Genomic DNA, 26,004 nt, shown 5'->3' with positions numbered 1-26,004 from the left:
GCTTGAGCATTCCTTGTGATGGTCAACAACAGCCCAGGAGTACATTTTTGTTATGAGTACATCTCTCGCTTTACAGATTTAACTTTTTTCTGAGAGAGGCCCTTACTGTGAAAACCAGCATTACGACAAATCTTAGTACCGTATGTTCAAAAAAATCTACTTTTATGCAACACAGGCCAATGAATTAATAATTCATTGTGGTAGCCATCTCTTTGTCTCATCAGTAGGCATATTGATGCAGGTTCAGTTGTGAAATGGTGTGCTTTGATTGCACTGTGAAGATCTAACTATCATTTAAAAGCCATTTGGAAAACCTGAACTAGTCTTAAAACCAACTAAAAACATTTAGTTTTTAGATATTGCTATGCCTTCATGTGGTAGATGGTACATTACAGTAATTTTACAACTAAGAATGGTGACAATGCTGGTTCAAGTACCGTCAGTCTTGTTGCTAAGCATATATCTTGCACTTGTAAACCTTTGTTAAGCATACAACCTGTACTTGTAAATCTTTGTTTATCAATTCCATTGTAAATTTTACTATTCTAGAGCAAAGAAGCACAGCACAGGAACAGGTCCTTTGCCCCTCCAAGCCTGTGCTGGCCATCATGCCCTAACTAACCTAAAAAACAAACCTTCTGCCTTTATGTTCGGTCCTTATCCCTGTGTTCCCTCCCTATTCATACAACCATCCATGTGCCTCTTAAATTTTGCTAGTGTGCCTACTTCTACCACCTCTTCGAGGTCACACTCTGTCACTTATAAAAGTGACAAAAATCTCCCTCACACATCTCAAATGTGTTCTCCGCTGCCCCCCCCCCACCTTTTTTTTTCTCTCTCCCTCTCACACACACGCACACACTCAACCCTGGGAGAAAGCCTGTGACTATCCACCCTAACCTCACAATTTTGTAGGCCTCTGTCAGGTCTCTTCTCAGCTACTGTCATTCCAGTGAAAATAGTCCTAGTCTCTTTAATTCAGGGAGGCTCAGTGGTTCGCACTACTGCCTCACAGAACCAGGAGCATGAGTTCGATCCTGGCCTCTGGCAGCTGTGCATGGAGTTTGCGCATTCCCCCTATGTCTTGCATGGGTGTCCTCTGGGTGCTGTTGTTTCCTCCCACATTCCAAAAGGTGTGCAGGTCAGGTGAACTGGCCATGCTAAATTGCCCATAGTGTTAAGTGCGTTAGTCAGGGGTAAATGTAGGGAAGTGGGTCACTCTTCAGAGGGTTGGTGTGGGCTTGTTTGGCCGAAGAGCCTATATCCACACTGTAGGGATTGCAATCTAATTTAATCTTTCCTCATAGTCAGTGTCCTCGAGACCAGGCAACATCTTGGTGAGCCTTCTCTGCACTTTCTGCAAAGCTTCCACCTCCTTCTGCTAGTGTGCTGACCAAAACTGCACACAATATTTCAATTACAGTTTAACAAGGGTTTTATATAACTGTAACATAGCTTGCCACCTCTTATACTCCATGCCCTGGCCGATGAGGCAAGCATGCCATATGCTACTTTAATCACCTGTGTTGCCACTTTTAAGGAACTATGGACCTGCATGCCCAAATCCATCTGTATGTTAATGTTCCTAAGGGTTCTGCCATTTACAGTATAATTCATACCTAAATTTGATCCTCCAAAATGAATCGCCTCCCATTTAAGCTGTTTTAGACTCCATCTGCTATTTCTTTGACCAAGTCACCGATCTATTTATAGCCTGTTGTATCCTTTCACAGTCGTTGGCGCTATCAGCAATTCCACCAATCTTCGTATCATCTGCAAATGTACTAATCGGATCACCCACATTTTTCTCCAGATCATTTATATATGCTACAAACAGGGGACCTAAGACTGATCCTTGTGGAACACCATTAGTCATCCGTCTCCATTCTGAAAAACACCCTTCCACTGCTTCCCTGTGTTTTCTATGACCCAAGCCAGTTTTGTATCCATCTAGCCAGCCTACCCCAAATCCCATGTGATTTTAGTTTCTGTACGAATCTACCACGTGGGGCTAATGTCTTACTAAAGTCCATGTACACTACATCCACAGCCCTTCCCTCATCAATAATCCTTGTCACCTCTTCAAAAAATTCAATCAGATTGATGAGACATGACCTTCCCCATACAAAATCAAGCTGACTGTCACTAAATAGTCCATTTTCTTCCAAATGTGCAGATACCTTATCCGCTGGTATCTTCTTTGAGAGCTGCCCCACCATGGATGCAAGCTCACCAGCCTATAATTTCTTGGATTATCCCTGTTTCTTTTCTTAAAAAAGGGAACAAAATTGGTTAATTTCCAGTCCTCTGGAACCTTGCCTGTGTCAGAGAGGATGTGAAGGCATATGCTATGCTCAACTTTGACAATAAGTTGCATTTTCTGTTATGATAAGCTATCTATTCTCTCCTATTTTTGTCCTACTGTTACAAAAGCTCTTTAAATTGCTGGTAACAATGAAATATTAAATTTTGTCCTCAAATAGTCCATTCATGTAGAGAATGAGTGATTCCAAAACTGACCATGTTACTGGTCATAGCTTACTAACTCAGAAAATATAAATCGATGGATTCTTGACAAACTGAATGTTTAAATTATATGTGCTTGTCTTTGCCAGAAAAGATTTTCCATTCATTTTTTAAAAAAATAACGTAATGGTTGAGACTGGATTGTTTAAACTCCTGTTGTGGCTGTAAAATCTTGTGGCAAGAAGTAAAATAGTAAAAAATGCATTCACAGTTATTACATGTGCACACTCACTTTGATGCAAACAATTTAAAAAAAATATTTTTAATCTGTTTTGACATGTTAGGACAACCTGCATTGTATTTGGGACTTGAACCTGGGTATCCTGGCTTAGAGATAGTGATGTTACCATTGGGCTTCAAGACCCCTTGTAGCAATTGTTTTAGTAGCTTAATCAAAGCAAAAATAAAATGGTCATGAAACACTTCGAGAGCAGTTAGGACTTGAACTCAAATATTTTGGACCTAAAATAGGGACGCTATCACAAGACTTCCACAAAATGTAATGCACTTGGTTTACCAGGTGGTCTCCCATCCAAGCACAAAGGAGGCCTGAAATTGCTTACTTTGAGTTCAGATGAGATCAGACTTTTTCAGACTAGTATGACTGTAGCAATCTTTTACAGTTATTTTAATCAATCTGCCTGGACATTGTGTGTCTAAGACAGGTGAGACCTGGGCCTCCTGGACAGTTATCACTGCCCCACAAGACCCTCTGCAATCCTTTTTAAACTGGGAATACTAATTTGGGCAGTAAATTATTCCCAGTCTTCAGCTGCAGTCTCAATACCTGTATTCGTAACAATGTGAAATTCTACAACAGTGCAATAACCCATCAAGTGAAGATATAATGATGTTTGAAGTATTTACAGCCAATCAGCCAAGTTCAGTAGCGATCCTCTTAAAAGAACCAAAGTTGCATTTAAAACACTTGAGTCAAATTTCTAACGCTACTGATTTTGCATCAGTTATTAAACTTTGCAAGCAGAACTACTGTCAGTCTATGGAGGAGAGTAACTGATGTCCATCAAAGAGTTATTGTGCTGCTATGTTTGTATTTGAGTTGCTTAAATTGAAGTTTTTTTTTATTATTAATAGATGGACAAGATGGAGGCTAAATTGCAGAAGGATTTAGCGGTGGCACAAAAATACCAAGAACAGAAAAGTCATTTGGAAGAAAAGATAGTTAAGGAACGGCAGAGCATCCGCGAGATGAAAAATACATTGGAAAAATACACAGCAAGCATTCAGGTATATAACTAATTGGTGTTTTGTTAGCATACTTGTGAACTATGGTACCCTTTGAAATATGGTATGCTGATCTTAAATATTGGGATGAAATATGATTTACCTTTTAATCTGAATATCTGTTCTTCTCATTTAAGCCTTGATCCATTTTGGCAATTAGAATTCAATTTTTTTTAGACTTTCGATACACAGCACATTTGTGCAGCAATTCGTGTTTTAAGTGCAGGTTCCATAATTTCTACAAATTCACATTCTGTTGCACAATGTTGCCAAGGTCTTTGTAAAGATTGGTTTACAAGCCAACTCGCATTCATTGAATATCTTTTAAGTTGGAAAAATGTTCCAAAGCATTTGCAAAAGCTGATACTAATTCCTCTACGACCAAGGCACATTCAGTGTGATTGTGTTTTGACATGTGAAATACCCAACTATATGACAGTGGAAAAGTGTTCATGTAGGATGGTGTGATTAACAGTGTCAAAAAGAATGAAAAGCAGTTATGACAATAATAAACTGGTGCACTAAAGGTCACATGAGAGTTTAACAGCCATTTTACTACTATGTTAAAGTGGAAACTTGATAGATCTGAAGAAATCTGTCTGAAACTTTTGAGAGCAATCATGTGCTTAAGGACTTTGGAGAGGAACCCATTAGAAATGTGTCCATAGTTAACCAGAATGTGATGAGCTGACAATTGTTGGTTTGTGGGGTAAGTAGGTTGCCTCGTATGGAAAAGCTCAACATGCTAGGCCTGTATCACCTGAAGTTTAGAAGAGCCGGAGGTATCTTAACTGAAACATGTAAGATTTTTGAGGAGGTGAATGTCAAAGGATGTTTCCTCTTGAGGGAGAATCTGGAATTAGGGGTCTTCCTTCAAAAATAAGAGGCTACCATTTTTTCTGATTGCTGAGAGTCCTTAGAATTCACTTCCTAAAAAAAGTACTGGATGCTGAATCTTTAAACATGCTGAGGTACATAGATTTGTGATTATTATAGGGATGAAAGATTATCAGGGATATGATGTAGAGTTGAAGTTAAATCAAATCAGTCAAGATCTTGGATAATGGTGATGCAGCCTCAAATGGCTGAGTAGCCTTATTTTATTCCTTAGTTGTACAGGGGTCTTTAGAGGATGTTTCGTTTACTGAACTAGGTAAAAGATAGGCAAGAGGTGGAAGTAGCTGAATGGGTGGTCTGAATTACCTTCACACAGAAATCCATGTACTCTTCACATTTGAGGGGGAGGCGGGAGTGATGTGGGAAGAGTTGGGCAATGGTTGTCTGCAGTAAAACATGATAATTGCCAGGATCTAGATGTAACATTGAAGTAGAGCTTATAAGCATATTGATGAGAGGATTCTACTGCTTGGAATTTGCCATCAGGACATTCCACAGCCCCAATCCAATTAATTCAATAAAGTTCATTTGTTACCACATCGATTCCACAAAATTGACTTAACATGAGCTGGTGCGTTTTAAACTGACATTTTTCATAGAGAGGGTGTTGTGTGTATGGAACAAGCTGCCAGAGGAAGTGGTAGAGGCAGGTGCAATTACTACATTTGAAAAGGCATCTGGATGGGTATATGCATAGAAAGGTTGTAGAGGGATATTGGCCAAATGCTGGCAATGGGACAAGAAATGTTTTTAGTATATCTTGTTGGCATGGACGAGTTGGACCAAAGGATCTGTTTCCGTGCTGTACAACCTGACTCCACATTGCACAGAGATTGTATATGAGATCATGAAGCATTAGAAAGTTGAGCTGAACTGGCCTCTTCAGAGTCAACAGTCCTGATCTAAAGCAAACTGTTGCTCGATATGAAGGGAGTTCTTTTGACTTCCAGCTTCTAACAATTGACATTTGGAAAATCTTGCAAATAATTTTGTTTACTTTAATGCTCCTGTTTAATTTAGGGCCTCACTGAGCAGCAAATTCACTTGACAATTCAAGTAAAAGACTTTGAAGCAAATGTGGCATTGGCAGCTCCTGATCAGAACAAACTGAAAGAGCTGCAGACAACACTGGAAACTTTTAAGAAAGGTTAGTCTCCTTCATATCCATTTTTTTTTTGTATGTCTCAATATTGTTTCCTTTCATTTTGGGTTTTGAAAACTTGAAAAGCCACTCTAAAGAGATGAATAATGATCAACAATTCATAATTAACATCAATTAAGTATAGTATCTATAAGCAAATTTTCGAGAGGACGCAACTAATAAGGCCTGTCAAGCCAACTCCACTTTTCAATATGTTTGTTGCAAATTTCATATTACCTTCTAATCCCAATAAATTATCAACAAGGGATCAATCTACTACTGCCTTGAAAGTATTAAATTATCTCACTTTGACTACTTTTTGAGACGGAGTTGCACAGTACTCAAAATTTCTGCTTATATCTGTCCTAAAAGTGCAACCCCTAATTTTAAAATAGCATCTCTTCATTCCAGACTCAATCACAAAAGGAAATATCCTTTGTGTCCACCTTGTCAAGATCATAAACTTCAATTAAGTAACACGCCATTCTTTTCAGCTCCAGTGACATCTGCAACATTATAAATGCCACAGTCTCCACCCAATTCAGTTTACTCCACATGACATTAAGAAAGAGCTGAAGGCACTAGATATTTCAAAGACTGGGCCCTGACAAAGCTCCAGCAGCAGTTCTGAAGACTTGTGTTCTAGAACATGCTGTGTAACTAGCCATACTAGTACAGCTACAACACTGACATCTATCCAACAAAACAAATTAACCAATTATGTTGTGTACACAAAAAGTACAAATCCATCTTGGTCAATCTATTCGTGATCATCGATAAAGTCATGGAAGTAATCATCAACATTGCCACCAATTATCCTAAGAATAACCTGCTTACTGATGATCAGTTTGATTTTGCCAGAGCCACTTACCTCCTGGCCTCATAACTACATTGGTTCAAACATGAACAAAAGAGCTGAAATGCAGAGGTAAAATTAGAGTGACTGTTGTTGCCATCAGGGCTGCATTTGACTGCATATAGCATCAAGGAGCCTTACCAAAACTAGAGTCATTGCAAATCAATGGGTGGAAATTCTCAGCTTCTTGGAGTTCTGCCTAGCGAGAAAGAAGATGATTGTGTTATTGGACGTCAGCCATCTGAGCCCCATGGCACCAATGTGAATGTTAATCAGAGGAGTGCCCAAGGCCCAACCATGTTCAGTGCTTCATCAATGGCCTACTCTCCATCATTAAGTCAAAAGTGGGGATGTGCCCTGGTTGTACAATGTTCAGCACCTTTCACAACTGTTTGTTCCAGTCCATTATATGCAGCAAGACCTGTGCATCATCCAGGCTTGGGCTAAAAAAATAGCAAGTATTAATTATGCTAAGAGTGCCTACAATGATCATCTTCAACAAGAGAGAATCTAATCGTCACCCCTCTTACATTCAATGGTATTACCATTGTGGAATCCTCGGAATCATTGAGTAGAAACTGATCTGGGCTTGCCATATAAATGTGCAAGGACTGTGTCAAACACCAGGAATCCTGCAATGCATAACTCTCTCCCTGATTCCACACAGCCTGTCCACATCTGTACCTGCATCAAATAGACTGCATTCGTTCCATAAGAAGCTTTTTACAGCAACTAGGAATGGGACATAAGTGCTCATCCAGCCAGCAATAACTCTCTCCCATGTATCAAACAAAAAACCAAGGCAAAGTTGTTGTGCCTCATAAGACAACTAACATGGCTTTGTGTGTGGGAAATCATGTCTTACAAACTTGATTGAGTTTTTTGAAGTAATAATAAAGAGGATTGATGAGGGCAGAACAGTGGATGTGATCTTTAGGGACTTCTGTAGGGCATTCAACAAGGTTCCCCATGGGAGACTGGTTAGCAAGGTTAGATCTCATGGAATACAGGGAGAACTAGTCATTTGGATACAGAACTGGCTCAAAGGTAGAAGACAGAGGGTGCTGGTGGAATGTTGTTTTTCAGACTGGAAGCCTGTGACCAATGGAGTGCCACAAGGATCGGTGCTGGGTCCTGTACTTTTTGTCATTTATATAAATGATTTGGATGCGAGGATAAGAGGTACAGTTAGTAAGTTTGCAGATGACACCAAAATTAGAGATGCAGTGGACAGCGAAGAAGGTTATCTCCGAATACAACAGGATCTTGATCAGATGGGCCATTGGGCTGAAAAGTGGCAGGTGGAGTTTAATTTAGGTAAACATGAGGTGCTGCATTTTGGGAAAGCAAATCTCAGCAGGACTTATGCACTTAATGGTAAGGTCTAGAGTGTTACTGAACAAAGAAACCTTGAAGTGCAGGTTCATAGGTCCTTGAAGGTGGAGTCGCAAGTAGATAGGATAGTGAAGAAGGCGTTCGGTATGCTTTCCTTTCTTTGTCAGAGTCTTGCATACAGGAGTTGGGAGGTCGTGTTGCGATTGTACAGGACACTGGTTGGACCACTGTTGGAATATTGCATGCAATTCTAGTCTCCTTCCTATTGGAAGGATGTTGTGAAACTTGAAAGGGTTTAAAGAAGATTTACAAGAATGTTGCCAGGGTTGGAGGATTTGAGCTATAGGGAGAGGTTGAAAGAGCTAGGGCTGTTTTCCCTGGAGCGTCGGAGGCTGAGAGGTGACCTTATAGTGAGGGGTATGGATAGGATAAATAGACACGATCTTTTCCCTGAAGTCGGGGAGTCCAGAATTAGAGGGCATATGTTAGTCTTCAATTCTTGTAATAAAAGGGAACATTCTATTAGCTGCCTTTATCACTTGTTGTATATATTAATATTGTGATTCATGACGAGAACCCTCTCCGATCTCCGCATGTCTGAATTGTGCAGTCAGTTCTCTGTTTGAGTAACACTTTGCCAAAATGAGCAATTTCACGTTTTCCCACGTTATATTTCACATCTGGTAAGGTTTTTTTGTCCACTTACTTAATCAATCTAGAGTGGTCTTTACCCTTGTTATGTCATCTTCATAATATACTTGCCTACCTATCTTTGAATCATTGCAAATTTTAGGCACCATGCCTTTGTCTTCAAGACACTCAGTGACTTCGATGAGGGGAACCCAGATCAGTTCTTGATTAGTAAGGGGTCAAAGGTTATGGCAAAATGGCATTGAGAAACATACCAGCCATGATCGAATCATGAAGCAGACTTGATGGGCTGACTGGTCGAATTCTGCTCCTTTAACTCATGGTCTTATCTGAATTGTAAATCATTAAGGGTTCAGCCCAGATCTACATCTGACCCAACCTGTCTCATTTGACAATCTGAAAAAAGACCCATTTATGCAAACTGTTTTGTCAGCCAGCCAGTCTTCTATCAGTGCTAATATGGGAGGGAGGGAAGGAGAAGAGCATATGTTGGAATAGTGAGCATGTTTGTAAGGGAGGAGAATAACCAATACGTTGATGTGAGGGAAGGGTTTGTGAGTATGAGGGAGACCACCAAGTCTCTGAACCTGACCTAGAGTAATCTTGTCCCTTTCCTCCTCCTCCTCTTCTTCCCACAATCCCTTCCCTCCAACTCCTAGCCCCACCCCACCTGTCTCACTCCTTATACATAATGAAGCTCACTGTAATTATTTCATAGATAACATTTAATAATTTATAGATTCAAATAGTGAATATACATCAGACAGATAAGACAGAAGTTTTATGAATAAAAAAGAATTAGGTGTTCCTTAAGAGCAAGGGAAAATTGACTATTCAACTAACCCTCATCTACCAAATACATTGAAATGATTTGGAGGATATGCATACCCCTTCTTTAACACTGACACTGATGATAACTCAACAATGTTATCAAATGTTATCATGTATCTGAAATAAAATCTTAAATTGATTTGTTGTCTTGTGAATTTAGTTTGTCAAAGCATTCTACATTAGCGTTAATGAAATAAATTATTTGAAATGGAATAATTCAGAGTAACTTTATAAGAAATTCAAAATTTAATTTAATTCCCTAGTCTATTGTATAAAAAGTAATTCATGCAGTTAAATAGCTTTACAGCTCTGAATCTTGTTTGCAATGTTTTAAAGTGTTAGTTCCCATTTGTTATTTTTCCAGAGTATGAAAAGGCTGCAGCAATGGCTGGTAAAGTTGAGACAGAGGTTAAACGATTACACACCCTTATTATTGACATCAACAGTAAAAAGCTTAAAACCCAACAGGATAAACTCGACCAACTTAACAAGCAAATTGATGATTGTGCCTCATCCATCACAAAGGCTCGGGTTGCAATTAAAACAGCAGAAAGGTAAGTTTTATTTACTGTTTGCCTGTGCACTTTTATTGGTAGTGTTCTTTTGCACTCTTTTTAATGAGGAAGGGGCTCTGTCAGCTATATTGTAATTGACTTTTCGTTGATGTATTCAAGCAGCATACAACAAACATTATTTTCTAGGAACTTCAAAAAGGCAGAAGAAGCAGTGAATCGAACTAAAGGAGAAATTGAAGAGAACCAAAAGGAGGTTGAAGATCTAACAGAAGAATTGAAGCAAGTGGAGGAAAAGGGTGCTATTGTGCTGAAGGAATGCAGTGATGCTCAGGTACAACAGAATAGTTATAGTTCTTTCAATGGGCTGCTCCACCTAACTAAACTTTCTAAAGCTAGTAATTTAATTCCTCTATCTTAGTTTGCGAACGATTATTATTTCATGATGGTGTCAACACACCTAACAGTTACTGCCAGTTCTTTTCTGATTGGCCTCAAAATCATTTGGAATTAAATCTGAAAGGTTGCTTACTGAAACACACAAGTGTTGCTTGGATGGTTAAAATCTTATCAGGTATTAGTCTTTATAATGTCTTTAATGTAGAATCTTATCCCAAGATGTTTCAGTGAACCAAAGTGAATATTAGTCATCACAAAATACTTGTGTTGCCAAAAAATAGATCAGAAAAGTTCTTTTAGGAGGCCCTTGAAGGAAAAGAAAGAGATGGAGTGGTTCAGGCAGTAAATTCCACAACATGAGGATTACACAGGCTGCCAATGGAGAAGTAAAGGAAGAGGGATTAGCACATTTTTCTTTACTATATATTAACAAATTGGATGGAAGGATATAGTTGATTATCCCAAATTTCCAGACGTCCTTTAAATTTTGAAGTTGACTGAGAATGTGGACTTAGAATTTCTAATCAAGGTGGATAAAATGATAAAGCTGATCAGATAGATACAAGTAAACTTTCTTCTTTTGAGGAATTCAAAACAGGAGGAAACATTATTAAAATTAGGGTTATATCAATTAAGAATAAAATCAGAGGTGCATTTTTTATAAAATATCTTTTCCAAAAAACAGGATGCTGAGTCAGTTAGTTGTTTCAAGGTCAAAATTGATGTGTCTTTTTCTTAGTAAAAAAATTATGTGGCTCGAAAGTGCACAAATGGCCTTGGGATACAGATCGTTCTAATGGACTAGGTAAATTATTCTTAACTTATTCTAAAAGGAGTTTACAGTGAGGCTGCAGTTGGTTTATCAACAGCTAATCTGGTCAGAATTTAGTGCTTTTGGGGTTTTGTTTGGTTTCAATGTGTATTTTATATTTGCAATGTATTTAAACTTCCATCATGCAACATGTTTGTGTCTTGCACCTAAGAGGATCCTCTATAGAGAGCACCTAGCCTAGCCACTCTAGAATTTCACAATCATGTGGGAAGAGGTTATTCAGTCCATCAAGTCTGCACCAAACCTCCAAAGAGCATGCAACCCAGACCTAGACCACCACCCTATCCATAATGTTGTATTTACTATTGCTAACCCACCTAGCCTGCTCATTCCTGGACAGTCTGGGGCAATTTGTCATGGTTAATCCACATAACCTGCGCATGTTTGGATTGTGGAGGGAAACCAGAGCAACTGGTAGAAAACCAAACAGGCATGGCAACTATGCAGACTGCACACAGACAGTTGCCCAAAGTTTGACTCAAACCTGGATCCCCAGTGCGAACCACTGAACACCTCGCTGTCCATAAAATCTCTTAGCTTTTTTTAAAAATTCTATCTAAAATAATACCTTAGTCTACTTGGTTTCATCACATGCAAAGTACTTAGAGTCATAGAGATGTACAGCATGGAAATAGATCCTTCAGTCCAACCTGTCCATGTCGACCAGATATCCCAACACAATCTAGTCCCACCTGCCAGCATCCGGCCCATATCCCTCCAAACCCTTCTGCTACACTCTTTGTAACTTTGTGTTTTAGCGTTCTCCATTGGCCTGTATGGTTTTCTGGCTCTTCATTTAACTGATAAAAGCTTTCTTTATTATTTCCACAATGGTCTACAATTCTTTTTTTCTATTATCTTTTCAGCTAATCTAATGGCTTATTCCATTTTCTTAACTGAATTAAGTATGAGGAGCAGGTTAAGAGGGAAAAAAGTCTTGGTAGAAACATTTTTAGATTGTATCTTATTTGCCTTTTGTCGTAATAAAATGCACTACCCAGTTAATCATAGAGGGAAAGATCCTTTACTTTTTGGTGAAATTGCATTGTTTTGCTAGTACTGGTACTAAAGAATCCTGTTCGAGAATTGTTTTTCCTATTATCCTTGGGAGTTTGGAGAAATATATTGAAAGACCAAGACATAGGAGTGGGATGTATGTATCTAGAATAGCTAGACAGAAATATGTATTTGCTATAAAAGTCAACAGCAAAATTATCACATTGATCTTTGTAAAGATTAGACAGGAGTTAAATTGTTTTGCGTGTATTATATTAGCTATTTTTATTAAGTGAAACTATTTCATTAGTTTGGTTTACCTTTTAAGTGTGCATATGTGATATCTTGCTCTATAAAGTTGCGTAATTTGAGTTTTAGAACAATCAAAAAGTTTATTTGTTATGAAAATTGTATTTGTGGGTATGTGACACGTGTGTTTGTGTGTGGTGCTACTAAGGATAGCTGGTCGTGGCGATTAATGGCTTGTTGGATGTTCGTGAGTGCGGACTGCAATCCGTATCCACGAACAACAACTAGCCACTAAACACCACAACCAGCTATCCCTAGTACCCAGACACACACGACAAGAAGTATAAATTCGACTGGGACAACACAGTGATCAAAGGACAAGCCAAACAGAGGACAGCCTGAGAATAGCATAGGTCGGCAGATTTTGGAAAAGTGTGAACGTAGTAGGGTTGTTGTAATGGGTGACTTTAACTTTCCCAATATTGATAGGAGGTTCCAATGAGCAGATGGTTTGGAAGGAGCTGTTTTTGTAAGGTGTTTTCAGGAGGGTTTCCTAACTCAGTACGTTGACAGGCCGACCAGGGTAGAGGCCATTTTGGATTTGGTGCTCGGCACTGAGCCAGGGCAAGTGTCAGATCTTGTGGTGGGAGAGCATCTTAGTGATAGTGACCACAACTGCCTCACAGTCTACACAGCTATGAAGAAGGAGAGAAGTAGGCACAGTGGGAGGATATTTAATTCGGGGAAAAGGAAACTATGATGCTATCAGACTTGAGTTGGGAAGCATGGACTGGGAGCAATTGTTCCATGGAAAGGGCACTATAGACATGTGGAGACTGTTAAAGGAACGGGCGGCACGGTGGCACAGTGGTTAGCACTGCTGTCTCACAGCACCTGAGACCCGGGTTCAATTCCCGACTCAGGTGACTGACTGTGTGGAGTTTGCACGTTCTCCCCATGTCTGCGTGGGTTTCCTCCGGGTGCTCCGGTTTCCTCCCACAGTCCAAAGATGTGCGGGTCAGGTGAATTGGCCATGCTAAATTGCCCGTAGTGTTAGGTAAGGGGTAAATGTAGGGGTATGGGTGGGTTTCGCTTCGGCGGGTCGGTGTGGACTTGTTGGGCCGAAGGGCCTGTTTCCATACTGTAAGTCTAAGAACAGTTGTTGTGAGTGATGCATAAATGTGTTCCTCTGATACAGGCAAGAAGGGGGAAGATAAAGGAACCTTGGATGACGAGAGCGGAGGAGCTTCTTGTCAAAAGAAAGAAAGCAGCTTACGTAAGGTAGAGGAAGCAAGGGTCTTGCTCAGCTCTAGAGGATTACAGGCAGGCAGAGAAGGAGCTCAAAAATGGTCTGAGGAGAGCTAGAAAGGGGCACGAAAAGGGCTTGCCAGAAAGGATTAGGGAGAATCCAAAGGTATTTTACACGTATGTGAGGAATAAGAGAATGATCAAAGAAAGAGTAGGGCCGATCAGGGATAGTATAGGGAACTTGTGTATAAGGTCTGAGGAGGTAGGGGAAGCCCTAAATGAGTTTTTTTGCTTCTGTCTTTGCTAAAGAAAAGTTCCTTATAGTGAATGAAACCATTGAAGAGCAGGTAAGCATGCTGGAACGGATAGAGATTGAGGAAGCTGATGTGCTGAAAATTTTGACAAAGATTAAGATTGACAAGTCGCCAGGGTCAGACCAGATTTGTCTTCGGCTGCTTTTGGGAAGCAAGAAATGTGATTACTGCGCCACTTGTGAAGGTCTTTGCATCCTCGCTCTCCACTGGAGTCGTACCTGAGGACTGGAGAGAGGCAAATGTAATTCCTCTCTTCAAGAAAGGAAATAGGGAAATCCCCGGCAATTACAGACCAGTAAGTCTCACGTCTGTTGTTGTTGGAGGGAATCCTGAGGGACAAGATGTACATGTATTTGGAAAGGCAAGGACTGATTCGGGATAGTCAACATGGCTTTGTGCGTGGGAAATCATGTCTCACAAACTTGATTGAGTTTTTTGATGAAGTAACAAAGAAGATTGATGAGGGCAGAGCAATAGATGTGATCTATATGGACTTCAGTAAGGCCTGGGACAAGGTTCGCCATGGGAGATTGATTAGCAAGGTTAGATCTCATGGAATACAGGGAGAGCTAGCCATTTGGATACAGAACTGGCTTAAAGGTAGAAGACAGAGGGTGGTGGTGAAGGGTTATTTTTCAGACTTGGAGTGCCACAAGGATCGGTGCTGGGCCCTCTACTTTTTGTCATTCACATAAATGATTTGGATGCGAGCATAAGAGGTACAGTTAGTAAGTTTGCAGATGACACCAAAATTGGAGGTGTAGTGGACAGCAAAGGGTTACCTCAGATTACAACAGGATCTGGACCAGATGGGCCAATGGGCTGAGAAGTGGCAGATGGAGTTTAATTTAGATAAATGCAAGGTGCTGCATTTTGCGAAAGCAAATCTTAGCATGACTTATACACTTAATGGTAAGGTCCTAGGGAGTGTTGCTGAACAAAGGGACCTTGGAGTGCAGGTTCATAGCTCCTTGAAAGTGGAGTCACAACTAGATAGGATAGTGAAGGCTGCGTTTGGTATGTTTTCCTTTATTGGTCAGAGTATTGAGTACAGGAGTTGGGAGGTCATGGTTAGGCCACTGTTGGAATATTGTGTGCAATTCTGGTCTCCCTCCTATCATAAAGATGTTGTGAAACTTGAGAAAGGGTTCAGAAAAGATTTACAATGATGTTGCCAAGGTAGGAGGATCTGAGCTACAGGGAGAGGCTGAACAGACTGGGGCTGTTTTCCCTGGAACGTCGAGGCTGAGGGGTGACCTTATAGGGGTTTACAAAATTATGAGGGGCATGGATAGGATAACGAAGCAAAGTCTTTTCCCTGGGGTCGGGGAGTCCAGAACTAGAGGGCATAGGTTTAGGGGAGAGGGGAAAGGTATAAAAGAGACCTAATGGGCAACCTTTTCACGTAGAGGGTGGTACGCGTATGAAATGAGCTGCCAAAGGATGTGGTGGAGGCTGGTACAATTGCAACATTTAAGAGGCATTTGGATGGGTATATGAATAGGAAGGGTTTGGATGGGTATGGGCCGGGTGCTGGCAGGTGGGACTAGATTGGATTGGGATATCTGGTCAGCATGGACGGGTTGCACCGAAGGGTCTGTTTCCATGCTGTACATCTCTATGACTTTATGACTTGATACTCTTGACAATGCTTGCAGAGTGTGTCAAGCAGTGCTCCCTGAACAAGGGAACTGTCTCCATTTCTGCAGGGTTTTACATCACAGTCAGTCATGCATGCAAGACACAATCCCCTGCCACTCCCCCGTAGACACATGCCAATGTGTGATTAGATTATTCCTTAAACTGCAGCATTTACAGAGTATGATTAGATTCACGTTCTGCCTGCAAGACAGATCACCCCGCGCACGCGCGCGCGCACACACACACACACACACACACACACACACACACACACACACATATTCTATATCTTCCATGGCCTTCTCTACAATGAATGGTGATGCAAAATACTTGTTTAGTATCTCCCCCATCTCCTGCAGCTCCACACCTGTGCTACCTTGCTGATCTTTGTGGGGTCTGATTCTCTCCCTACTTTTTTGTCCATAATGTACTTAACCCTATTTGCCAAACCCTTACTCATCTCCTCTTTTTGCCCTCCTGATTTCCTTAAGTATACTCCTATTGCCTTTATACTCTTCTAAGGATTCATTTGATCTCTCCTGTCCATACCTGACATATGCTTCCTTCTTTTTCTTAACCAAAACTCCAATTTCTCTAGTCATTCAGTTTTCCCTACACCCATCAGTCTCACCTGTCTCTTTGTTGGCTACGTAGAACAGTTGATCTTCCGTAATTACACCGGCACCACTCCCCACCTCTTTCTCCGCTACATTGATGACTGCATTGGCGCCACCTCGTGCTCCCACGAGCAGGTTGAGCAATTCATCAACTTCACCAACACATTCCACCCTGACCTTAAATTTACCTGGACCATCTCTGACACCTCCCTCCCCTTCCTGGACCTCCCCATCTCAATTAATGACGACCAACTTGACACTGACATTTCTTACAAACCCACCGACTCCCACAGCTACCTTGATTGCACCTCTTCCCACCCTATCTCTTGCAAAAATGCCATCCCGTATTCCCAATTCCTCCGCCTCCGCTGTATCTGCTTCCAGGAGGACCAGTTCCACCACAGAACACACCAGATGGCCTCCACCTTTAGAGACTGCAATTTCCCTTCCCATGTGGTTAAAGATGCCCTCCAACGCATCTCGTCCACATCCCGCACCTCCGCCCTCAGACCACACCCCTCCAACCGTAACAAGGACAGAACGCCCCTGGTGCTCACCTTCCACCCTACAAACCTTCGCATAAACCAAATCATCCGCCGACATTTCCGCCACCTCCAAAAAGACCCCACCACCAGGGATATATTTCCCTCCCCACCCCTTTCCGCCTTCCGCAAAGACTGTTCCCTCCGTGATTACCTGGTCAGGTCCACGTCCCCGTACAACCCACCCTCCCATCCTGGCACTTTCCCCTGCCACCGCAGGAACTGTAAAACCTGTGCCCACATCTCCTCCCTCACCTCTATCCAAGGCCCTAAAGGAGTCTTCCACATCCATCAAAGGTTTACCTGCCCATCCACTAATATCATTTATTGTATCTGTCGCTCCCGATGCAGTCTCCTCTACATTGTGGAGACTGGGCGCCTTCTAGCAGAGCGCTTTAGGGAACATCTCCGAGATACCCACACCAATCAACCACACTGCCCCGTGGCCCAACATTTCAACTCCCCCTCTCACTCTGCCGAGGACATGGAGGTCCTGGACCTCCTTCATCGCTGTTCCCTCACCACCAGACGCCTGGAGGAAGAACGCCTTATCTTCCGCCTCGGAACACTTCAACCCCAGGGCATCAATGTGGACTTCAACAGCTTCCTCATTTCCCCTTCCCCCACCTCATCCTAGTTTCAAACTTCCAGCTCAGCACTGTCCCCATGACTTGTCTGACCTGCCTAGCTCCTTTTCCACCTATCCACTCCACCCTCTCCTCCCTGACCTATCACCTTCATCTCCTCCCCCACTCACCCATTGTACTCTATGCTACTCTCTTCCCCAACCCCACCCTCCCCTAGCTTATCTCTCCATGCTTCCGGCTCACTGCCTTTATTCCTGATGAAGGGCTTTTGCCCGAAACGTCGATTTCGCTGCTCGTTGGATGCTGCTTGAACTGCTGTGCTTTTCCAGCACCACTGATGCAGTCTCTCCTTTCACTCTAACAGGAACATACTGTCTCTGGACTCTCGTTATCTCATTTTTGAAGGCTTCCCATTTTCCAGCCGTCCCTTCACCTGCGAACATCTGCCCAAATCAGCTTTTGAAAATTCTTGCCGACTACCGTCAAAATTAGCCATCCTCCAATTTAGATCTTCAACTTTTAGATCTGGTCTATCCTTTTCCATCACTTTTAAAACTAATAGAATTATGGTTGCTGGCCCCAAAGTGCTCCCCCACTGACAGATCAGTCACCTGCCCTGCCTTATTTCCCAAGTGGGTCTTTGACAGGGTGCTGCACAGGGGACTACTAATTAAGATAAGAGCTCAATTGAATTAGGGAAAGGTACTGGCCTGGATAGAGGATTGGCTGACTGTCAGGAGGTAGAGAAAGGGGGTAAAGGAGTCTCTTAAGGGATGCCAGCTAGTGGATTTCTACGGGGGTCATTGTTGGGGCCGTAACTGATGATATTAACAGTTTTAACAACTGAACTGAGTATATCTTTTTGCTAAGTTTGCTAAGGTAAGTTGAGGAGCTGGTAATGTTGAGGAGGGAAGGAGATGCAGAATAATTTGGGTGGACTAGGAGTGTAGGCAAAGAAGTGGCATGTGGAATTCAATGAGAGGAAGTTTGAGGTTATGTACTTGGGTAGGAAAAATAGAAATATGGCCTCTTCTTTCTAAATGGGGAAAGGCTTCAGAAATCTGAAGCAGAAAGAGTCCTGCTAGTCCGAATTCAAAATTTTCTTAAGATTTACATGCAAATTATTTGGCAGTTAGTAAGGCAAATGCAAGGTTAACACTTGTTTCAAGTTTGCCAAAAACCGATCCTGGGAATGGAAGACTTGTCGTGTCATGAGCAATCGAGGCCTCCGGATCTGTACTCAGTGGAGTTTAGAAGGATATGGGGGGAGTCTCATTGAATTTTGCCGAATACCGAGAGGCCTGGATAGACTGGACGTTGGAAAGAGGTTTCCACTAGTAGGAGAGACTAGCAGTCGAGGGCACAGCCTCCAGGTGAAGGGATGCCCCTTTAGAAATGAGATGACGAATTTCTTCAGCCAGAGGGTGGTTGATCTGTGGTGTTCGTTGCTGCAGAGTGCTGTGAAAGTCACGTCGTTGAGTATTTAATACAGAGACAAATCCTTGCTTAGAAAGGGGATCAAAGTAGCAGGGCAAAGGGAGGAGAATGGGGTTGAGAAATGTATTGCTATAATTGAATGGCTGAGCATACTCTATGTACTGAATGGCCTAATTCCGCTCATTTATGTTATGGTCTTGTATAGTCACGTCTAATTGTTGTAAAAACCAATCTCGTTTACTAATGTCCCTTAGAGAAAGAAAGCTGCCATCCTTGTCTGGTCTGGCCAGGTGACCCTCAGGTCATAGCAATTTGGATTCTGAATTGTCTTCTGGGCAATTAAGGATGAGGAATAAATGTTGCCTTAGTCAGTGACATGCACATCTAATAAACAAGTTTATTTAAATATTATCTTGTATTTTAATTTGGTTAGTTTTTGAGCTCCACGGGGCTTATCCTCTGAAACATTGTACTTCAATAATTCTGTTTGTTTTGCCCTGACTAATGAATATAAACTTTGTAAATGCATGTGTACACATGTAGTCAGGTAACTTCATGATCAAAAGTTAATATTTTGCTAAGTATTAATTCAGTGTATGTGCTTTTCATTATAAGTAATGAATGTCGGGTTTCCAGTTATTTCATTGCAACATTTAATTCAACATAAGTTGAATGTAGTCATTGGCTAAAAGGTGTGATTAGCATGGAAGCTTAATACTGATATGATTTCTATGATTTCATTTTGTGTCTAATATTTAGTGTTACTTTTTGTTGTTTCACATAGGAATCATTAGTAACGGTGACTGAGGAACATAATTGTTTACTTCAAAAGCTAAGAGAAATTCAGGAAGAGCAACAGGCACTTCAAAAGGAAACACTCAATATACGACTGAAGTTGGAACAGATAGATGGACATGTTGCGGAGCACCAATCAAAGATCAAATTCTGGCAGAGAGAGGTATGGGTGATTAAATAGAAGTTCTTTCAGACTAGTTAAACTCCCCTCCTTTCTAGGTTCATTCCGTGCAGAACATACAAACTAGGGGTACATCAGGTTTATTGTCTGTGGTAACTGTTTTCAGCTAGGATGACTGGCAAGATGTTACAGCTGCCCTGTTCACCTTGGGTACGTTTAAGAAAGTTGCTAAAATTCCGACGTGTATGGTTAATCATTCTTTTATGATGGGTGGGGAATGTCTGATCAGGGTTCAGTTATAAAATATTCTTTGGGTATAAGTCTGTCAAAGTGCACTTGTGAAAAATGTCCGATTTGGTGAGAATCCAAATGATGTTTGCTGAAATTCTGCAGGGGTAAGAAAATATATTTGAGCCTTCCCTCAAAGATACTGCAATTCTTTTGTCTATTAATTTTTCTTTTGAGGCACTTAAAGACATTGTACCCATGAGCGAGGGGAGAATATCTGTTTTCAAACACAATTTCTTACGAACAGACCTGAATGTCTGCTAGAAAGTTATAACTACTTCTAGAAGAGTTATTACTCCAAGTATGTCTGATAGAGGATATTTTTTCTTATCTGTTGCTTGTTTATTTTAAATTGACTGAAGTAAAATTCAATTAAGTGAAAAAAAGACTGTTCAGAAATCATTTTGACCGTTTTTGATTTTGCTGAAAGTATAGAATTGAATGGAAACAAAATTTATTTATTTGTATTTTAATACTTTATATAATTTAATACCAGGTATCAAAACTTTCTTTACATCCTATTGACAAACCAGCAGCTGAACTTCCAAAATTGAGTGAGGAAGATCTTATGGGAATCAAAAATCCAGATGTGATAAATAATCAGATTGCACTACTAGAGGCTAAATGTCTAGAAATGAAGCCAAACTTGGGTTCTATTGAAGAGTATAAGAAGAAAGTAAGTTTGAGTATTTCGCTGCATTGCAGTGATCTTTTTTTCTTCATTGGTTAGATTTGAATTATTCTTCTGAGACCTGTAGATTGTCATGCACAACCTGATCACTGTCTGCAGGAAGAGCTATATCTACGCCGTGTGGCAGAGCTGGATGAAATTACTAATGAACGGGATAAGTTTAGACGCGGCTTTGAAGACCTGAGGAGGCAACGTCTTAATGAATTTATGGCTGGCTTTAATATAATCACTAACAAATTGAAGGAGAATTACCAAATGCTTACACTTGGTGGAGATGCTGAGTTGGAGTTGGTGGACAGTCTAGATCCATTCTCTGAAGGAATTATGTTCAGGTAGGAAAAAGATACATTCTTCAAAAGAAATATCCCTCTCTCTTCGACCAACTTTCTTCCTCCTTCCATTCACCTTTCCCCGGCCAAAACAAATTGCCCACTGGGATGTCATGTTAGTTTTGCTGTAACAAATTAAAGTGCAATAATCAACAGAGTACTTCATTCACATTTTGTTCTTCAGCTAACTGATATGAACTGTTAACTGCTGATTATACGATTAGTAATCATGTGTTCTACTCACTGATCTTTCTGTACTGATGAGCAAGTTAGAGCTGCATACTACCTGAATGTGCTAAAGTGGCTGCATGGCAGTTTCCTTCAGTTTAAAACAAGCTGTTGATTAACATTTAAAATGCCAGTAATGTGAGGAAATAATAGTGTAAGTTGTGGTGTTTGTCACGTCACTTTTGACCAAGATGACGCTTTAAATAAAATCATGGGATAATGTGCCTATTTAATCTGGCACCCTGACAAGCATATTTTTCCGAGATGGAGGAATGTTGCACCCATGAGATGCACCAGTTGGTGGATTGTTTTAGATCAATCTACATATTCACCATGTTGAGCAGTTTTAGTCACATCAAATCGTGTTTTTTATTGGAACAAAGCATAGAGTGTAAATGAAAAGCTCAACTAGTTTGGATTTGATGACAAATACGTTATTCATCATTTAAAAACTTAATCTATATACTGAAAACTATTGTTCTAGCGTACGTCCGCCAAAGAAAAGCTGGAAAAAAATTTTCAATATTTCTGGTGGAGAGAAGACTCTTAGTTCTCTGGCTCTGGTTTTCGCACTTCACCATTACAAGCCTACTCCTTTGTACTTTATGGATGAAATTGATGCAGCACTGGATTTCAGAAATGTTTCAATTGTTGCTCATTATATCTATGTAAGTATATGGTGGAAATGGGTATCAAAATGCATATTATAATAGTGGAAAGCATTAATTATGAGTAAGAACTAAAAAGTCAAAAATACAACTTAAGAACATAAGAAATAGATACAGAAGTTGGTCCTTTTGATTTGAAAGGCCTTGTTTACCATTCAATCAGAACCACATTAAGCAAATAATATGATAAATTGGATAAATTCTGTAATTAAGGCTCTGAATCAGTGAAGTTAGGTTGATTGTGTCTGTAATGTCCAAGTAATCCTCACTTGAAGTTATCATTCCATTCCTGAAAATTGCAATTTTTAGTATATCTTGGGTTCCCAAAGTAACATACAAGTTGGAGCTGGGTTCTGTGGGTACTATTCAGAAAAGAAACTGAAACTTGTGTCCTATAAGTTGAAGTACTTCCTTATTTCTAAACGAAACAACTTTTAAAATAGATTTACATGTTTTATTTTTAACTTCCTCCTTTCAGTACTTCCTTGCACTTTCTTTAACCAAGCTCAAATGGCACAGCTCACTTGCCTATCACCTTGATCTTGCCAGCCTCTTAGGGCATACTTTATTCTCCAGTGTCAGCTTACGTCCTGTACAGTTAATATATTCAAAAAAGAAATTGACAGATTTTTAAATATCGAAAGCATCAATGGGTGTAGAGAAAAAGTGCAAGAATAGTTTTGAGAGAGGATCAGCTATGATTATATTGAATGGTGGAGCAGGCTTGGAAGGTTGAATACTCCAGCTTTTAGTTTTTGTGTCTCTAACTATAATGGCTACTCCCTCAGTTAACTTGCTGTTATTTGCTGGAGCTCAATGCTTCACTACCTCCATTCCTTTAGAGTGCCAGTGCCGTTACAGAGGAAGTGCTGGAGATGTTTAGGATTCATTATTTTTATTTTGACTGACAAAGCTTTGGCTGCCTTTTGCTACTAATACTTGCTCACATCAGAACTCTGGGAGCCTACTTTAGGCCTATAGGAGGTGAAACCACATTATCTATAGAAGTGTAGAGCCATTTTGTACTGGTGCAGGAGAAAAGAGGGCATTGCAAGTAGGGCAGTGCAAGTACCTAATACAGGTGAAGCCACTACTTACTTGGTGCAATAATATCATTTTGTGGTACAAGCCGTTTAGTAGTTATAGGGGATTTCCTGGATCTGAGTTTACTCGCTGAGCTAGAATGTTCGGTCTCAGACATTTTGTCACCATACTAGGTAACATCGTTGAGCCTCCGGTGAAGCGCTAATGTTATGTCCTCCTTTCTATTTATGTGCTTAAATTTCTTCGGGTTGGTAATGTCATTTCTGGTTATTTTTCTCAGAGGATGGTGGATGGGGTCCTAATCGATGTATTTGTTGATAGAGTTCTGATTGGAATGCTATGCTTCTAGGAATTCTCATGTGTGTCTCTGTTTGGCTTGTCCTAGGATAGATATGTTGTTCCAGTCCAAGTGGTGTCCTTCCTCGTCTGTATTTAAGGATACTAGTGACAGTGGAACATGTGTTTTTGAGGCTAGTTGATGCTCATGTATCCTGTTGGCTAATTTTCTGCCTGTTTGTCAAATGTATTTGTTACAATCCTTTCAAGGTATTTTGTAAATGACGTTCATTTTGCTTATTGTCTGCAGGTAAACAGTGTAAAGCCTATGAGGGTTAAATGGGAGAGCAATATGAGGGTTACCCTGAAAGAGATATGCAGCTATCAGTATTTAATTTTATAATGTGGCATCTGTAATCTTTTCATATAACGATCAATGTAGTTAGGAATGGCAAAAAAATGAACAAGCTTGGAATTATATTCTAGTTTTAATAACATCCTAAATATCCAATTGTTTTACTGTATGAAAATAAGAAAAACAGCAACGAAATATGCTAAGTTTTCTTAAGGTGTAGTTAAATGTTAAATATTGGGCAAGGAATTTAGGAGAATTTCCTTGCTAATTGATTTGCACAATGGAACCTTTGTGTTCATCATAAGGCAGGGACCACAAATGTAAAACTTGGGAGTTTATTCTTTGCATTAGTAAGTAATTGAAGACCAAAAGAAACTCAGCTAATAATAGGTCAAACATCTATATTCACTCCAACTTCAGACAGGACTGTAGAAACTACATCATTGATTTCCTAGGTCCACAATTGATATGCAAGCTGTTTAGAGAGTACCTTAATTGGAAAGTAAGCCCATTGGATGTAGTAAAGACCAAATGGTTATTGTTTTAAAAAGCTTCACAGAAATCAAAGTACTTTCAATGTATAGTAGTATCAGTGAAAATACAGTAGTTGTTCAAAGTGCCACATGCAGATCTAACTTAGGAAGGCACAGTGGTGCAGTGGTTAACACTACTGCCTCATAGCACGAGGGGTCGATTCCAGCCTCTGCTAACTGGCTATGTGGAGTTTGCACATTCTCACCTTGACTGCATGGGTTTCCTCTGGGTGCTCGGGTTTCCTCTGACAGTCCAGGTGAATTGGCAATGCTAAATTGTCCATAGTCTTCAGGAATGTGTAGGTGCATTTAGTTAGGGGAAATGCAGCACAATAGGGTTGGGGAATGGCTCGGTGTGGACTCGTTGGACCAAATTGCCTGTTTCCATACTGTAGGGGTTCTATGATAACTGTGTTTAATTCAAGTTTTTGCATTAAAGAACTGGTAGGGAGGCATTTTTTTCATCTTTGTCAAATGAATTTAGCCATATTAATCTGGCATGTATCCTCCTAAAAGGTATTCAAACAAACTATGGTTAAAGAGCTGGAATGTGGTCAATCAACAGTATTACATTAAGTTAATTTAGCAATTGCTGGTAATATTACTCAGTTAAGAGTTATGGAAAGTGGAAGCGCAGTATTTGGTAGGAGGTTGCTGAGATTTTGACTGGCACAATGTTGAGTAGAAGTAATTTTAAATCTAGCTTGTCTGTTATACACTTAATTGGGGAGTGACCTGTTCTTTTCATCTTTAAGCTTACTGCAATAGAATTGGACGTTTTGCCTCATTTACATATTTCAGGTTATTATCTGTCCATCCTCCTGCCTTGGTGAGTCCTGCAAGATTTATAGACCTGTAAATTAATTCAGGAATAGGTTTTCCACAAAGGAAGGCAAGACTAAATCAATTCTTTTTAGGAAGAGGTTGCATATGTAAAAACAGGTTAAGTCCTTCTGCAATTCTACTATACGCAATTGACAGTGTCTTTGTGAACTTCTACCCAAGTTGTCTGTAATTGGTTAAAACATATGTATCCCTAATAGGAAACTGCATACAGAACAAAAAAACTACTTGATGAATCTTGACTTCAATGCTTGTTAGATGCCTGGCTAAATGATCTTTTCATAAATACCTTGGTGTTTTAATATGATATGTTGTTTCTTTCCTTAGGAACAGACCAAAAATGCTCAGTTCATCATTATTTCCTTGAGGAACAATATGTTCGAAATTGCTGACAGGCTGGTTGGAATCTACAAGACACACAATACAACAAAGAGTGTTGCAACCAACCCGAAAGTTATTAGTCTTCATGCACTTTCTGAAGTAACTAGTACAGCTTGAGTAGAGTTGAAATACCATCAATTTTTTTTAATAGACTAGCATTTTTTTTAAAGAAATCTGTGTCTTCATTCTTTTATGCGACTATCTTCATGGAACTCAAACATTGTGTTAGTGTAAAACCTCCACCATCAGCATCAAATTTAGAATCTAAATTCTTGTGATTTTACTCCTAGTGCATAACCTATGTACTAATAGATTTTCTTTATATTCTGATATGCTGTATATATTTTGTATGTGTGCAGAATAAATCTGTATTTTAACATTGTGATTACATTTTATATTAAAACTGTTAAAAGCACTTCATAACATGATTGTATATCTTGACAACTTTCACCTACAAATGATAAAGTTGCCAAACAAGCTTACAATAGTTATCAGTCATCTGCCTACTTAAATTAAATTCAGAAAGCTTTTGGAATAGGGGTGTAATATTGCCAAATAAGCTGTGAAGTCACCAGGAATGGCACAACAGGTCATTT

At 40.1% G+C, this 26,004-nt stretch overlaps 1 protein-coding gene across 1 annotated transcript in view; it reads left to right on the top strand.

Moving 5' to 3' along the window:
* Window positions 1-25,780, top strand: part of smc4 (structural maintenance of chromosomes 4) — a 68,575-nt gene extending 42,795 nt beyond the window's left edge. The window contains 9 exon segments of the mRNA XM_060834851.1: window positions 3,622-3,774; window positions 5,689-5,815; window positions 9,847-10,036; window positions 10,184-10,328; window positions 19,641-19,814; window positions 20,557-20,736; window positions 20,851-21,083; window positions 21,793-21,976; window positions 25,355-25,780. Coding sequence (XP_060690834.1) covers window positions 3,622-3,774; window positions 5,689-5,815; window positions 9,847-10,036; window positions 10,184-10,328; window positions 19,641-19,814; window positions 20,557-20,736; window positions 20,851-21,083; window positions 21,793-21,976; window positions 25,355-25,525 — 1,557 coding nt within the window. The 3' untranslated portion in view covers window positions 25,526-25,780.
* The last annotated feature ends 224 nt before the right edge of the window (window positions 25,781-26,004 follow it).

The sequence above is a fragment of the Hemiscyllium ocellatum genome, chromosome 13, assembly GCF_020745735.1.
Source record: "Hemiscyllium ocellatum isolate sHemOce1 chromosome 13, sHemOce1.pat.X.cur, whole genome shotgun sequence".
In the NCBI taxonomy this organism is placed as follows: domain Eukaryota; kingdom Metazoa; phylum Chordata; class Chondrichthyes; order Orectolobiformes; family Hemiscylliidae; genus Hemiscyllium; species Hemiscyllium ocellatum.
This window is presented reverse-complemented; position numbering and strand designations above follow the sequence as displayed.